This window comes from Pseudophryne corroboree, chromosome 2 (genome assembly GCF_028390025.1).
Source record: "Pseudophryne corroboree isolate aPseCor3 chromosome 2, aPseCor3.hap2, whole genome shotgun sequence".
Taxonomy (NCBI): Eukaryota; Metazoa; Chordata; class Amphibia; order Anura; family Myobatrachidae; genus Pseudophryne; species Pseudophryne corroboree.
In genome coordinates this window covers 920,629,828-920,644,019 of record NC_086445.1, presented here as the reverse complement: position 1 = coordinate 920,644,019, position 14,192 = coordinate 920,629,828, and the positions used below count along the sequence as shown (strand labels likewise).

Here is a 14,192-nt window from a genome sequence, read left to right as displayed (position 1 = left end):
TCAGGTAGGCAAGTATGGATAAAGGTAGGCAGTGTACCAAAATAGAAAGTAGTGTAATCAAAATATATTTATAATAGACAGGTCTAGAGAAATATGTAAGAAAAAGGTGTTCATTTAATCCAGCTGGGGCAACCTAGCTGCTAATATAGCATTCATTTGTTACCCCAACCTGGTTGACTGCTGAGGTCAGACAGAGATAATCACATTTGTATTAAATTTTTATATTTGAAATACTCTACAGAAATATAAATTGATACAAATATTTGCAGGGAACCCCTTTTATGGAATACAAAGAAATGGCGTAGTTTGTAGCACGGCGCCTAGTGCACTGTTCGGGATTCCCGCACCCCAGTAAATCCTCAGCCTGCAGAGCCTAGCAGCAGCTGCGGCGTGCAGCGGTGAGGGAGGGAGTGAGCGAGCGAGCGAGCGTGCGCGTTTCCGTTGCCTGGGTGACCAGGACGCGCGGCCCTGCGTTATGGCGGAGGAGTGGAACCAGGACACCGGGGAAACCGTATACAGGTCCCGGGATCCGGTGAAGAACTTGAAGATCCGGTAAAGGGAGAAGTCGGGCTCTGGCGTATTGCTCCTCAGTACTGAGGATACTGATGTATATTGCTCTCAGTCAATAGTACAGTACTGTGGGCGGCGGCGCTGGTGTATATTGCTCCCGGTACTGAGGGCGCTGGTGTATATTGCCCTCGGTACTGAGGGCGCTGGTGTATATTGCCCTCAGTACTGTGGACGCTGGTGTATATTGCCCTCGGTACTGTGGACGCTGGTGTATATTGCCCTCGGTACTGTGGACGCTGGTGTATATTGCCCTCGGTACTGTGGACGCTGGTGTATATTGCCCTCGGTACTGTGGACGCTGGTGTATATTGCCCTCGGTACTGAGGGCGCTGGTGTATATTGCCCTCAGTACTGTGGACGCTGGTGTATATTGCCCTCGGTACTGTGGACGCTGGTGTATATTGCCCTCGGTACTGAGGGCGCTGGTGTATATTGCCCTCGGTACTGAGGGCGCTGGTGTATATTGCCCTCGGTACTGAGGGCGCTGGTGTATATTGCCCTCGGTACTGAGGGCGCTGGTGTATATTGCCCTCGGTACTGTGGACGCTGGTGTATATTGCCCTCGGTACTGTGGACGCTGGTGTATATTGCCCTCGGTACTGAGGGCGCTGGTGTATATTGCCCTCGGTACTGTGGACGCTGGTGTATATTGCCCTCGGTACTGAGGGCGCTGGTGTATATTGCCCTCGGTACTGAGGGCGCTGGTGTATATTGCCCTCGGTACTGTGGACGCTGGTGTATATTGCCCTCGGTACTGAGGGCGCTGGTGTATATTGCCCTCGGTACTGTGGACGCTGGTGTATATTGCCCTCGGTACTGTGGACGCTGGTGTATATTGCCCTCGGTACTGAGGGCGCTGGTGTATATTGCCCTCGGTACTGAGGGCGCTGGTGTATATTGCCCTCGGTACTGTGGGCGCTGGTGTATATTGCCCTCGGTACTGTGGGCGCTGGTGTATATTGCCCTCGGTACTGAGGGCGCTGGTGTATATTGCCCTCGGTACTGTGGACGCTGGTGTATATTGCCCTCGGTACTGAGGGCGCTGGTGTATATTGCCCTCGGTACTGAGGGCGCTGGTGTATATTGCCCTCGGTACTGTGGACGCTGGTGTATATTGCCCTCGGTACTGTGGACGCTGGTGTATATTGCCCATGGTACTGTGGACGCTGGTGTATATTGCCCTCGGTACTGAGGGCGCTGGTGTATATTGCCCTCTGTACTGAGGGCGCTGGTGTATATTGCCCTCGGTACTGTGGACGCTGGTGTATATTGCCCTCGGTACTGAGGGCGCTGGTGTATATTGCCCTCGGTACTGTGGACTCTGGTGTATATTGCCCTCGGTACTGAGGGCGCTGGTGTATATTGGCCTCGGTACTGTGGGCGCTGGTTTATATTGCTCATAGTACTGAGGGCGCTGGTGTATATTGCTGTCGGTACTGAGGGCGCTGGTGTATATTGCTGTCGGTACTGAGGGCGCTGGTGTATATTGCTGTCGTTACTGAGGGCGCTGGTGTATATTGCTCTCGGTACTGTGGGCGCTGGTGTATATTGCTCCCGGTACTGTGGCGCTGGTTTATATTGCTCCCGGCACTGTGGGCGCTGGTGTATATTGCCCTCGGTACTGTGGACGCTGGTGTATATTGCCCTCGGTACTGTGGACGCTGGTGTATATTGCCCTCGGTACTGTGGACGCTGGTGTATATTGCCCTCGGTACTGAGGGCGCTGATTTATATTGCTCATAGTACTGAGGGCGCTGGTGTATATTGCTGTCTGTACTGAGGGCGCTGGTGTATATTGCTCCCGGTACTGTGGGCGCTGGTGTATATTGCTCCCGGTACTGTGGGCGCTGGTGTATATTGCTGTGGGTACTGAGGGCGCTAGTGTGTATTGCTCTTGGTACTTAAGGCCAGAACTGATGGGGGGCGCGCATCGCTATCGCTGTGGGGCATACACACGGCATGATCAGTGCTTAACTTCTATGCAATCTAGTCAGATTGCTTAGAATTTAAGCACTGATCTCTGTGTGTACCCCCCTTTAGGGCACTGGTGTATATTGCCCTCGGTACTGGGGGCGCTGGTGTATTGCTCATAGTACTGAGGGCGCTGATGTATATTGCACTGAGGGCGCCCGGTTACATGTGTGTCTCTCCGCAGGGTAGTGCTGCAGCGGGTTTCCCGGGTCAGTGAGCTGGTACAACGCTTGGAGGAGCAGGAAGGTCTCGGTGGAGGGGACATAGCGCTCCGGACACTCAGATCCACCATCGGCACTGGTAAGCCTCGTTACTACATGCTGGTGCAGATTCCTACACCTATCAAGGGGATAAATGAATGTATATTGCCCTCGGTACTGAGGGCGCTGGTGTATATTGCCCTCGGTACTGTGGACGCTGGTGTATATTGCCCTCGGTACTGAGGGCGCTGGTGTATATTGCCCTCGGTACTGTGGACGCTGGTGTATATTGCCCTCGGTACTGTGGACGCTGGTGTATATTGCCCTCGGTACTGAGGGCGCTGGTGTATATTGCCCTCGGTACTGAGGGCGCTGGTGTATATTGCCCTCGGTACTGAGGGTGCTGGTGTATATTGCCCTCGGTACTGTGGACGCTGGTGTATATTGCCCTCGGTACTGTGGACGCTGGTGTATATTGCCCTCGGTACTGAGGGCGCTGGTGTATATTGCCCTCGGTACTGAGGGCGCTGGTGTATAGTACGATTTTGACTATGTAGTCAAAATCGTGAGAAAAAATCTCACTGTGTGTACACACCATTACAGATCTCACTGCATGATATGAACGTTCTCGTTCATTAATGAATGAGAACTCGTTCATATCGTGCAGTGTGTAGGCACCAACGATTAATGATGCGCGGCCCCGCGCTCATTAATCATTGGTGCTTCGTCACTTATGCATGCAGGCCAATATGGACAATCTCGTCCATATTAGCATGCACTGCTATGGAGCCGCGTGACGGGCGGAGTGCTAGAGATGAGCGGATTCGGTTTTACTCGGTTCTCAAAACCGAATCTTATTGGCTATCCAAAACACGTGACATCCGTGAGCCAATAAGATTCGGTTTTGAGAACCGAGTAAAACCGAATCCGCTCGGGCCCATTAGTCTGCATCCTACCTAGATTGTCGGTTTATTGCTTTATGTTGTTCCAAAGATACATCCTCTTATAATTACTGTACTGTTATGTTTTACTACCTTTTGTGCTAATATTAAACATGTTTGGTGTTGTTTTTTTTTTATTTAAAAAAAGGGCAACCCCACCTTTCTGACGACAAGGAAGAGGTTGTTATTTCCTGGCAGGAGAAGCTTTTTAGTGAGGTAAATTATCTAAACCTTTACCCTTTGTTTTGAATACACAACTGGCAATTAGAGTCCCGTATGTTACTATTTTGGCTAGTTCTCCATGGGATCTGTGGAAATCAATAAGGAACACTGCCTGTATTGGCAGGGTTTGTGCGTGTAGGAGAGTATGTCTACATTAACAGGATGAGTTGGATGCGTGCAATGATGCATGTCTGTATTGGATGGGAGGGTTCAAGCAGGGGAGCATGTCTGTATTGGCAAGGTGGGCGCGTACAGGGGAGCATATCTGTATTGGCAGGGTGGGTGCGTGCAGGGGAGCATATCTGTATTGGCAGGGTGGGTGCGTGCAGGGGAGCATATCTGTATTGGCAGGGTGGGTGCGTACAGGGAAGCATGTCTGTATTGGCAGGGTGGGTGCGTGCAGGGGAGCATATCTGTATTGGCAGGGTGGGTGCGTGCAGGGGAGCATATCTGTATTGGCAGGGTGGGTGCGTACAGGGAAGCATGTCTGTATTGGCAGGGTGGGTGCGTACAGGGAAGCATGTCTGTATTGGCAGGGTGGGTGCGTGCAGGGGAGCATATCTGTATTGGCAGGGTGGGTGCGTGCAGGGGAGCATATCTGTATTGGCAGGGTGGGTGCGTACAGGGGAGCATATCTGTATTGGCAGGGTGGGTGCGTGCAGGGGAGCATATCTGTATTGGCAGGGTGGGTGCGTACAGGGGAGCATATCTGTATTGGCAGGGTGGGTGCGTACAGGGGAGCATATCTGTATTGGCTGGGTGGGTGCGTACAGGGAAGCATGTCTGTATTGGCAGGGTGGGTGCGTGCAGGGGAGCATGTCTGTATTGGCAGGGTGGGTGCGTGCAGGAGAGCATGTCTGTATTAGCAGGGTGGGTGCGTGCAGGGGTGCATGTCTGTATTGGCAGGGTGGCTGCGTGCAGGGGAGCATGTCTGTATTGGCAGGGTGGCTGCGTGCAGGGGAGCATGTCTGTATTGGCAGGGTGGGTGCGTGCAGGGGAGCATGTCTGTATTGGCAGGGTGGGTGCGTGCAGGGGTGCATGTCTGTATTGGCTGGGAAGGTGTATGCAGTGGAGCATTTATGTATTGGCAGGGGGGGTGCATGCAGGGGAGCATGCCTGTATAAATATGGTAAGTGCTTGCGGGGGAGAATGTTTGTACTCGTAGGGTGGGTGCACGCAGGAGACCATGTCTGTATCAGCAGGATTAGTTGGATATGTGCATTGGTGCATGCCTGTATAGGCAGGGTGGGTGCGTACAGGGGAGCATATCTGTATTGGCAGGGTTGGTGCGTACAGGGGAGCATGTCTGTATTAGCAGGGTGGGTGCGAGCTGTATTGGCAGTGTGGGTGTGTGCATGTTATCAGGGTGGGTACATGCAGGTAAACATGTCTGTATTAGCAAGGTGGGTACGTACAGGGGAGCATGTCTGTATTAGCACGGTGGGTGCGTGCAGGGGAGCATATCTGTATTAGGGTGGGTGCGTGCTGTGTTGGCAGTGTGGGTGTGTGCACGTTATCAGGGTGGGTACATGCAGGTAAACAGGTCTGTATTAGCAGGGTGCATGCGTACAGGGGAGCATATCTGTATTAGAGTGAGTGCGTACAGGGGAGCATATCTGTATTGGCAGGGTGGGTACGTACAGGGGAGCATGTCTTTATTGGCTGGGAGGGTGCGTACAGGGGAGCATGTCTGTATTGGCAGACAGGGTGCGTGCAGGGGAGCATGTCTATATTGTTTGGGAGGGTTCAAGCAGGGGAGCATGTCTGTATTGGCAAGGTGGGTGCGTACAGGGGAGCATGTCTTTATTGGCTGGGAGGGTGCGTACAGGGGAGCATGTCTGTATTGGCAGGGAGGGTGCGTACAGGGGAGCATGTCTGTATTGGCAGGGTGGGTGCGTACAGGGGAGCATGTCTTTATTGGCTGGGAGGGTGCGTACAGGGGAGCATGTCTGTATTGGCAGGGAGGGTGCGTGCAGGGGAGCATGTCTATATTGTTTGGGAGGGGTCAAGCAGGGGAGCATGTCTGTATTGGCAAGGTGGGTGCGTACAGGGGAGCATGTCTTTATTGGCTGGGAGGGTGCGCACAGGGGAGCATGTCTGTATTGGCAGGGAGGGTGCGTACAGGGGAGCATGTCTGTATTGGCAGGGTGGGTGCGTGCAGGGGAGCATGTCTGTATTGGCAGGGTGGGTGCGTGCAGGGGAGCATGTCTGTATTGGCAGGGTGGGTGCGTGCAGGGGAGCATATCTGTATTGGCAGGGTGGGTGCGTGCAGGGGAGCATGTCTGTATTGGCAGGGTGGGTGCGTGCAGGGGAGCATGTCTGTATTGGCAGGGTGGGTGCGTGCAGGGGAGCATGTCTGTATTGGCAGGGTGGGTGCGTGCAGGGGAGCATGTCTGTATTGGCAGGGTGGGTGCGTGCAGGGGAGCATATCTGTATTGGCAGGGTGGGTGCGTGCAGGGAGCATGTCTGTATTGGCAGGGTGCGTGCATGCAGGGGAGCATGTCTGTATTGGCTGGGTTGGTGCATGCAGGGGAGCGTGTCTGTATTGGCTGGGAAGGTGTATGCAGTGGAGCATGCCTGTATAAATATGGTAAGTGCTTGCGGGGGAGAATGTTTGTACTCGTAGGGTGGGTGCACGCAGGAAACCATGTCTGTATCAGCAGGATTAGTTGGATATGTGCATTGGTGCATGCCTGTATAGGCAGGGCGGGTGCGTACATGGGAGCATATCTGTATTGGCAGGGTGGGTACGTACAGGGGAGCATATCTGTATTAGCAGGGTGGGTGCGAGCTGTATTGGCAGTGTGGGTGTGTGCACGTTATCAGGGTGGGTATGTGCAGGTAAACATGTCTGTATTAACAGGGTGGGTGCGTACAGGGGAGCATGTCTGTATTAGCAGGGTGGGTGTGTGCAGTGGAGCATATCTGTATTAGCAGTGTGGGTGCGTGCAGCAGAGCATATCTGTATTGGCATGGTGTGGCTTTTTCTGCTGCGGGCTCCACTGGGCTCCACAGGGAATGACACTGGGGTGTAGAGTAGGATCTTGATCCGAGACACCAAAAGGCTAAAAGCTTTGACTGTTCCCAGAATGCATAGCGCCACCTCCTCTATAACCCCGCCTCCGTGCACAGGAGCTCAGTTTTGTAGTTGGTGCCATGCAGTGCAGGCATACAACAGGTGGGCTGCTCCAGCAGCCCTCAGAAGAGCTTTTCTCTGACGTCCTAAGTGGATGCTGGGACTCCGTAAGGACCATGGGGAATAGCGGCTCCGCAGGAGCCTGGGCACAACTAAAGAAAGCGTTAGGACTACCTGGTGTGCACTGGCTCCTCCCACTATGACCCTCCTCCAGACCTCAGTTAGATTCTTGTGCCCGGCTGAGCTGGATGCACACTAGGGGCTCTCCTGAGCTCCTAGAAAGAAAGTATATTTAGGTTTTTTATTTTACAGTGAGATCTGCTGGCAACAGACTCACTGCAGCGAGGGACTAAGGGGAGAAGAAGCGAACCTACCTAACAGGTGGTAGTTTGGGCTTCTTAGGCTACTGGACACCATTAGCTCCAGAGGGATCGACCGCAGGACCCGACCTTGGTGTTCGTTCCCGGAGCCGCGCCGCCGGCCCCCTTACAGAGCCAGAAGCAAGAAGTGTTCCGGAAAATCGGCGGCAGAAGACTTCTGTCTTCAACAAGGTAGCGCACAGCACTGCAGCTGTGCGCCATTGCTCCTCATGCACACCTCACACTCCGGTCACTGATGGGTGCAGGGCGCTGGGGGGGGGGGGGTGCCCTGAGGGCAATATAAGACACCTTGGCTGGCAAATCATCACAATATATAGTCCCAGGGCTATATATGTGATAAATTACCCCTGCCAGAATCCATAAAAAAGCGGGAGAAAAGTCAGCCGAAAAAGGGGCGGGGCTATCTCCCTCAGCACACTGGCGCCATTTTTTCTTCACAGTGCAGCTGGAAGACAGCTCCCCAGGCTCTCCCCTGTAGTTTTCAGGCTCAAAGGGTTAAAAAGAGAGGGGGGGCACTAAATTTAGGCGCAATATATGTATACAAGCAGCTATTGGGGGGAAAAATCACTCAGTTATAGTGTTAATCCCTGCATTATATAGCGCTCTGGTGTGTGCTGGCATACTCTCTCTCTGTCTCCCCAAAGGACTTTGTGGGGTCCTGTCCTCAGTCGGAGCATTCCCTGTGTGTGTGCGGTGTGTCGGTACGGCTGTGTCGACATGTTGGATGAGGAAGGTTACGTGGAGGCGGAGCAGAGGCCGATAAATGGGATGTCGCCCCCTGTGGGGCCGACACCAGAGTGGATGGATAGGTGGAAGGTATTAACCGACAATGTCAACTCCTTACATAAAAGGCTGAATGACGTAACAGCTGTGGGACAGCCGGCTTCTCAGCCCGCGCCTGCCCAGGCGTCTCAAAGGCCATCAGGGGCTCAAAAAAACGCCCGTTACCTCAGATGGCAGACACAGATGAGGTTGAGATATATACACAATCCACTAGGAACATCCGTTACATGATCTCGGCAATGAAAAATGTGTTACACATTTCTGACATGAACCCAAGTACCACATAAAAGGGGTTTTATTTTTGGGGAGAAAAAGCAGCCAGTGTTTTGTTCCCCCATCAGATGAGTGAATGAAGTGTGTAAAGAAGCGTGGGTTCCCACGATAAGAAACTGGTAATTTCTAAAAAGTTACTGATGGCGTACCCTTTCCCGCCAGAGGATAGGTCACGTTGGGAGATATCCCCTAGGGTGGATTAGGCGCTCACACGTTTGTCAAAAAAGGTGTTACTGCCGTCTTAGGATACGGCCACCTTGAAGGAGCCTGCTGATAAAAAGCAGGAGGCTATCCTGAAGTCTGTATATACACACTCAGGTTCTATACTGAGACCTGCAATTGCCTCAGCATAAATAGTGCTGCTGCAGCGTGGTCTGATACCCTGTCAGATAATATTAATACCCTAGACAGGGATAATATTTTGCTAACATAGAGCATATTAAAGACGTCGTCTTATATATGAAGGATGCACAGAGGGATATTTGCCGGCTGGCATCCAGAATTAATGCAGTGTCCATTCTGCCAGGAGGGTATTAGAAACCCGGCAGTGGACAGGTGATGCTGCCTGTAAAAGGCACATGAAGATTCTGCCTTATAAGGGTGAGGAATTGTTTGGGGATGGTCTCTGGGACCTCGTATCCACAGCAACAGCTGGGAAGAAAATTTTTTACCTCAGGTTTCCTCACAGCCTAAGAAAGCACCGTATTTTCAGGTACAGTCCTTTCGGCTTCAGAAAAGCAAGCGGGTCAAAGGCGCTTCCTTTCTGCACAGAGACAAGGGAAGAAGGAAAAAGCTGCACCAGACAGCCAGTTCCCAGGATCAAAAATCTTCCCCCGCTTCCTCTGAGTCCACCGCATGACGCTGGGGCTCCACAGGTGGAGACAGGTGCGGTAGGGGCGCGTCTCGGGAACTTCAGGGACCAGTGGGCTTGCCCACAGGTGGATCCCTAGGTTCTGCAAATAGTATCACAGGGATACAGGCTGGAGTTCGAGGCGACTCCCCCTCGCCGTTACCTCACATCAGCCTTGCCTGCTGCCCTCGGAGAAAGGTAGTACTGGCGGCAATTCACAAGCTGTACTTCCAGCAGGTTAAATCAAGGTACCCCTCCTTCAACAAGGCCGGGGTTACTATTCCAAAATGTTGTGGTACCGAAACCAGATGGTTCGGTGAGACCCATTCTAAAATTGAAAGCCTTGAACACTTATATACGAAGGTTCAAGTTCAAAATGGAATCGCTCAGGGCGATTATTGCAAGCCTGGAGAATTTCATGGTATCACTGGACATCAAGGATGCTTACCTGCATGTCCCTATTTACCCTCTTCACCAGGAGTACCTCAAAAGTGTGGTACAGGATTGTCATTACCAATTCCAGACGTTGCCGTTGGTCTGTCCCCAGCACCGAGGTATTTACCAAGGTAATGGCCGAAATAATTATCCCGTACTTGGACGATCTCCTTATAAAGGCGAGGTCCAGGGAGCAGTTGTTCGTCGGAGTAGCACTATCTCGGGAAGTGCTACAACAGCACGGCTGGATTCTGAATATTCCAAAGTCGCAGCTGGTTCCTACGACGCGTCTACTGTTCCTGGGTATGGTTCTGGATACAGAACAGGATAAAAAGGGTTTCTCCCGGAGGAGAAGTCCAAGGAGTTGTCGTCTCTAGACAGAGACCTCCTAATACAAATACAGGTGTCGGTGCATCAATGCACGCGAGCCCTGGGAAAGATGGTAGCTTCTTACGAAGAAATTCCATTCGCCAGGTCCCATGCAAGGATCTTCCAGTGGGATCTGTTGGACAAGTGGTCCGGGTCGCATCTTCAGATGCATCGGCGGATAACCCTGTCTCCAAGGGCCAGGGTGTCGCTGTTGTGGTGGCTGCAGAGTGCTCATCTTCTAGGGGGCCGCAGATTCGGCATACAGGACTGGGTCCTGGTGACCAAGGATGCCAGCCTTCAAGGCTGGGGGGCAGTCACACAGGGAAGAAACTTCCAAGGCTATGGAAAAGTCAGGAGACTTCCCTACACATAAATATTCTGGGACTAAGGGCCATTTACAATGCCCTAAGTCAGACTAGACCCCTGCTTCAACACCGCTGGTGCTGATCCAGTCAGACAACATCACGGCGGTCGCTCATGTAAACCGACAGGGCGGCACAAGAAGCAGGATGGCGATGGCAGAAGCCACAAGGATTCTCCGATGGGCGGAAAATCATGTGTTAGCACTGTCAGCAGTGTTCATTCCCGGAGTGGACAACTGAGAAGCAGACTTTCTCAGAAGACACGACCTCCACCCGGGAGAGTGGGGACTTCATCCAGAAGTCTTCCAAATGATTGTACACCGTTGGGAAAGGCCACAGGTGGACATGATGGCGTCCCGCCTCAACAAAAAGCTACAAAGATATTGCGCCAGGTCAAGGGACCCTCAGGCGATAGCTGTGGACGCTCTGGTAACACCGTGGGTGTACCAGTCGGGGTATGTGTTCCCTTCTCTGCCTCTCTTACCCAGGGTAATGAGAATAATAATAAGGAGAGTAGTAAGAACTATACTCATTGTTCCGGGTTGGCCAAGAAGAGCTTGGTAACCAGAACTCCAAGAAATGATCTCAGAGGACCCATGGCCTCTGCCGCTCAGACAGGACCTGCTGCAGCAGGGGGCCTGTCTGTTCCAAGACGTACCGCATGGCGTTTGACGGCATGGCGGTTGAACGCCGGATCCTGAAGGAAAAGGGGATTCCGAAGGAAGTTATCCCTACGTTATTTAAAGCTAGGAAAGAAGTGAACGCAAACCATTATCACCGCATATGGCGGAAATATGTTGCGTGCTGTGAGGCCAGAAAGGCCCCAAAGGAGAAGTTTCAGCTAGGTCGATTTCTGCACTTCCTACAGTCAGAGGTGACTATGGGCCTAAAACTGGGTTCCATTAAGGTCCAGATTTCGGCTCTATCGATTTTCTTCCAAAATAGAACTGGCTTCACTGCCTGAAGTTCAGACTTTTGTTAAGGGAGTGCTGCATAGTCAGCCCCCGTTTGTGCCTCCAGTGGCACCGTGGGATCTCAACGTGGTGTTGGATTTCCTGAAGTCGCATTGGGTTGAGCCACTTAAATCCGTGGAGCTATAATACCTCACGTGGAAAGTGGTCATGCTGTGGGCCTTGGCGTCGGCCAGGCGTGTATCAGAATTGGCGGCTTTGTCATACAAAAGCCCTTATCTGTATTTTATATGGATAAGGCGGAATTGAGGACTCGTTCCCAATTCCTTCCTAAGGTGGTATCAGTTTTTCATGTGAACCAACCTATTGTGGTGCCTGCGGCTACTTGGGACTTGGAGGATTCCAAGTTACTGGACGTAGTCAGGGCCCTGAAAAGTATATGTTTCCAGGACAGCTGGAGTCAGGAAAACTGACTCGCTATTTCTCCTGTATGCACCCAACAAGCTGGTTGCTCCTGCTTCTAAGCAGACTATTGCTCGCTGGATCTGTAGCACGATTCAACTTGCACATTCTGAGGCTGGACTGCCGCACCCTAAATCTGTAAAAGCCCATTCCACGAGGAAAGTGGGCTCTTCTTGTGCGGCTGCCCGAGGGGTCTCGGCTTTACAACTTTGCCGAGCTGTTACTTGGTCGGGTTAAAACATTTTTGTAAGAGTCTACAAGTTTGACACCCTGGCTGAGGAGGGCCTAGAGTTTGCCCATTCGGTGCTGCAGAGTCATCCGCACTCTCCCGCCCGTTTGGGAGCTTTGGTATAATCCCCATGGTCCTTACGGAGTCCCAGCATCCACTTAGGACGTCAGACAAAATAAGATTTTACTCACCGGTAAATCTATTTCTCGTAGTCCGTAGTGGATGCTGGGCGCCCATCCCAAGTGCGGATTGTCTGCAATACTTGTTTATAGTTATTGCCTAACTAAAGGGTTATTGTTGAGCCATCTGTTAAGAGGCTCAGTTATATTTCATACTGTTAACTGGGTATAGTATCACGAGTTATACGGTGTGATTGGTGTGGCTGGTATGAGTCTTACCCGGGATTCAAAATCCTTCCTTATTGTGTCAGCTCTTCCGGGCACAGTATCCTAACTGAGGTCTGGAGGAGGGTCATAGTGGGAGGAGCCAGTGCACACCAGGTAGTCCTAAAGCTTTCTTTAGTTGTGCCCAGTCTCCTGCGGAGCCGCTATTCCCCATGGTCCTTACGGAGTCCCAGCATCCACTACGGACTACGAGAAATAGATTTACCGGTGAGTAAAATCTTATTTTTTAAGTGAAAAATGAAGACTTCAAGGGCTGCAGAGACACTGTGTGTGTTAGATGTCAGTCAGACATCTCCTGCTGCAGCTCCATCACCTTTCCCAGCGGCGCTGTATACTCCCGAGAAACTGGTTGCCGGGTACTTACACCGGAGGCTCCGGTTTTTATCTGTCAGTCACACACCCCACCGCTGCTCTCCAGGATCGCGTGGCCGCACTCACTGTGGCAGTACTGGGACCCCACTAGACCACCAGGGCAAGGGCACAGGTCGGTTTTACTAAAAAAACGTTTGCTATAAAGCCTGCAGTACTCGGTGGTGAAGTCCAGCAAGGGGATAAGGCTTTGACCTGTAGCCCCAGCCCCAGGGCGCCATTTAGAGTAAATGTTCCCGCCCTGGAGCTGCATATCTCTCTCTCCCTCACTCCCTGTCAGCGTTTGGGCGCCATTAGGACAAGCTGAGCTGATCCTGGGACTGTTTGGGCAAATCCTCCTCGGTAAAGCCGCCTGCATGTTAGCGCTGTGCATTTTACAGGACACTTAAGTATTCTACATGTCTGCTAACAGTGTTAGTTAAGAAACAGTGCATTTAGTCAGGGTTATTTAGTACAAGTACCCTGTGATATACATCCAGTCTTTACTGGGCATTGATATATCTATTAAGTGTATAGCTATACTTAGTATTACTATGTATTGCTAGTCCAGTGCAGTTTTATTGCATGTCATAATTTCTGCATTGTACAAACTGTGGCCCTCATTCCGAGTTGTTCGCTCGCTAGCCGCTTTTCACAGCAGTGCACACGCTAAGCCGCCGCCCTCTGGGAGTGTATCTTAGCTTAGCAGAATTGCGAACGAAAGATTAGCAAAATTGCGAATAGACATTTCTTAGCAGTTTCTGAGTAGCTCGAAACTTACTCTGCCACTGCGATCAGTTCAGTCAGTTTCGTTCCTGGTTTGACGTCACAAACACACCCAGCGTTCGCCCAGACACTCCCCAGTTTCTCCAGCCACTCCCGCGTTTTTCCCAGAAACGGCAGCGTTTTTCCACACACACCCATAAAACGGCCAGTTTCCGCCCAGAAACACCCACTTCCTGTCAATCACACTCCGATCACAGAACGAAGAAAAAACCTCGTAATGCCGTGAGTAAAATACCAAACTTCTTAGCAAATTTACTTGACGCAGCCGCAGTGCGAACATTGCGCATGCGCAGTTAGCGGAAATTCGCACCGATGCGAAGGAAAATAACGAGCTAACAGCTCGGAATGAGGGCCAGTGTACATATAGCTGCTATGTGACCTCCATTTCGTGTATCTCAATCAGATTGCTATCCCTATATTCTATAACCTGAGGGGGCTAAGTGCGTCAGGGTTATTATTAATATAGGTGTTTCACAAGATATACTTGTGTATTTTTCTCTGTGATTTTTAGTCACCATATACCTCTGGAACTCTGTTTGTGCTGATAAACTACTCAGGGG

At 51.7% G+C, this 14,192-nt stretch overlaps 1 protein-coding gene across 1 annotated transcript in view; it reads left to right on the top strand.

The window, feature by feature from the left end:
- The first annotated feature begins 273 nt into the window (after positions 1-273).
- Positions 274-14,192, top strand: part of MKS1 (MKS transition zone complex subunit 1) — a 154,163-nt gene continuing 140,244 nt past the window's right edge. Inside the window, exons 1-3 of the mRNA XM_063956152.1 lie at positions 274-552; positions 2,726-2,841; positions 3,831-3,898. Coding sequence (XP_063812222.1) covers positions 476-552; positions 2,726-2,841; positions 3,831-3,898 — 261 coding nt within the window. The 5' untranslated portion in view covers positions 274-475. The remainder of the gene's footprint in view (positions 553-2,725; positions 2,842-3,830; positions 3,899-14,192) is intronic.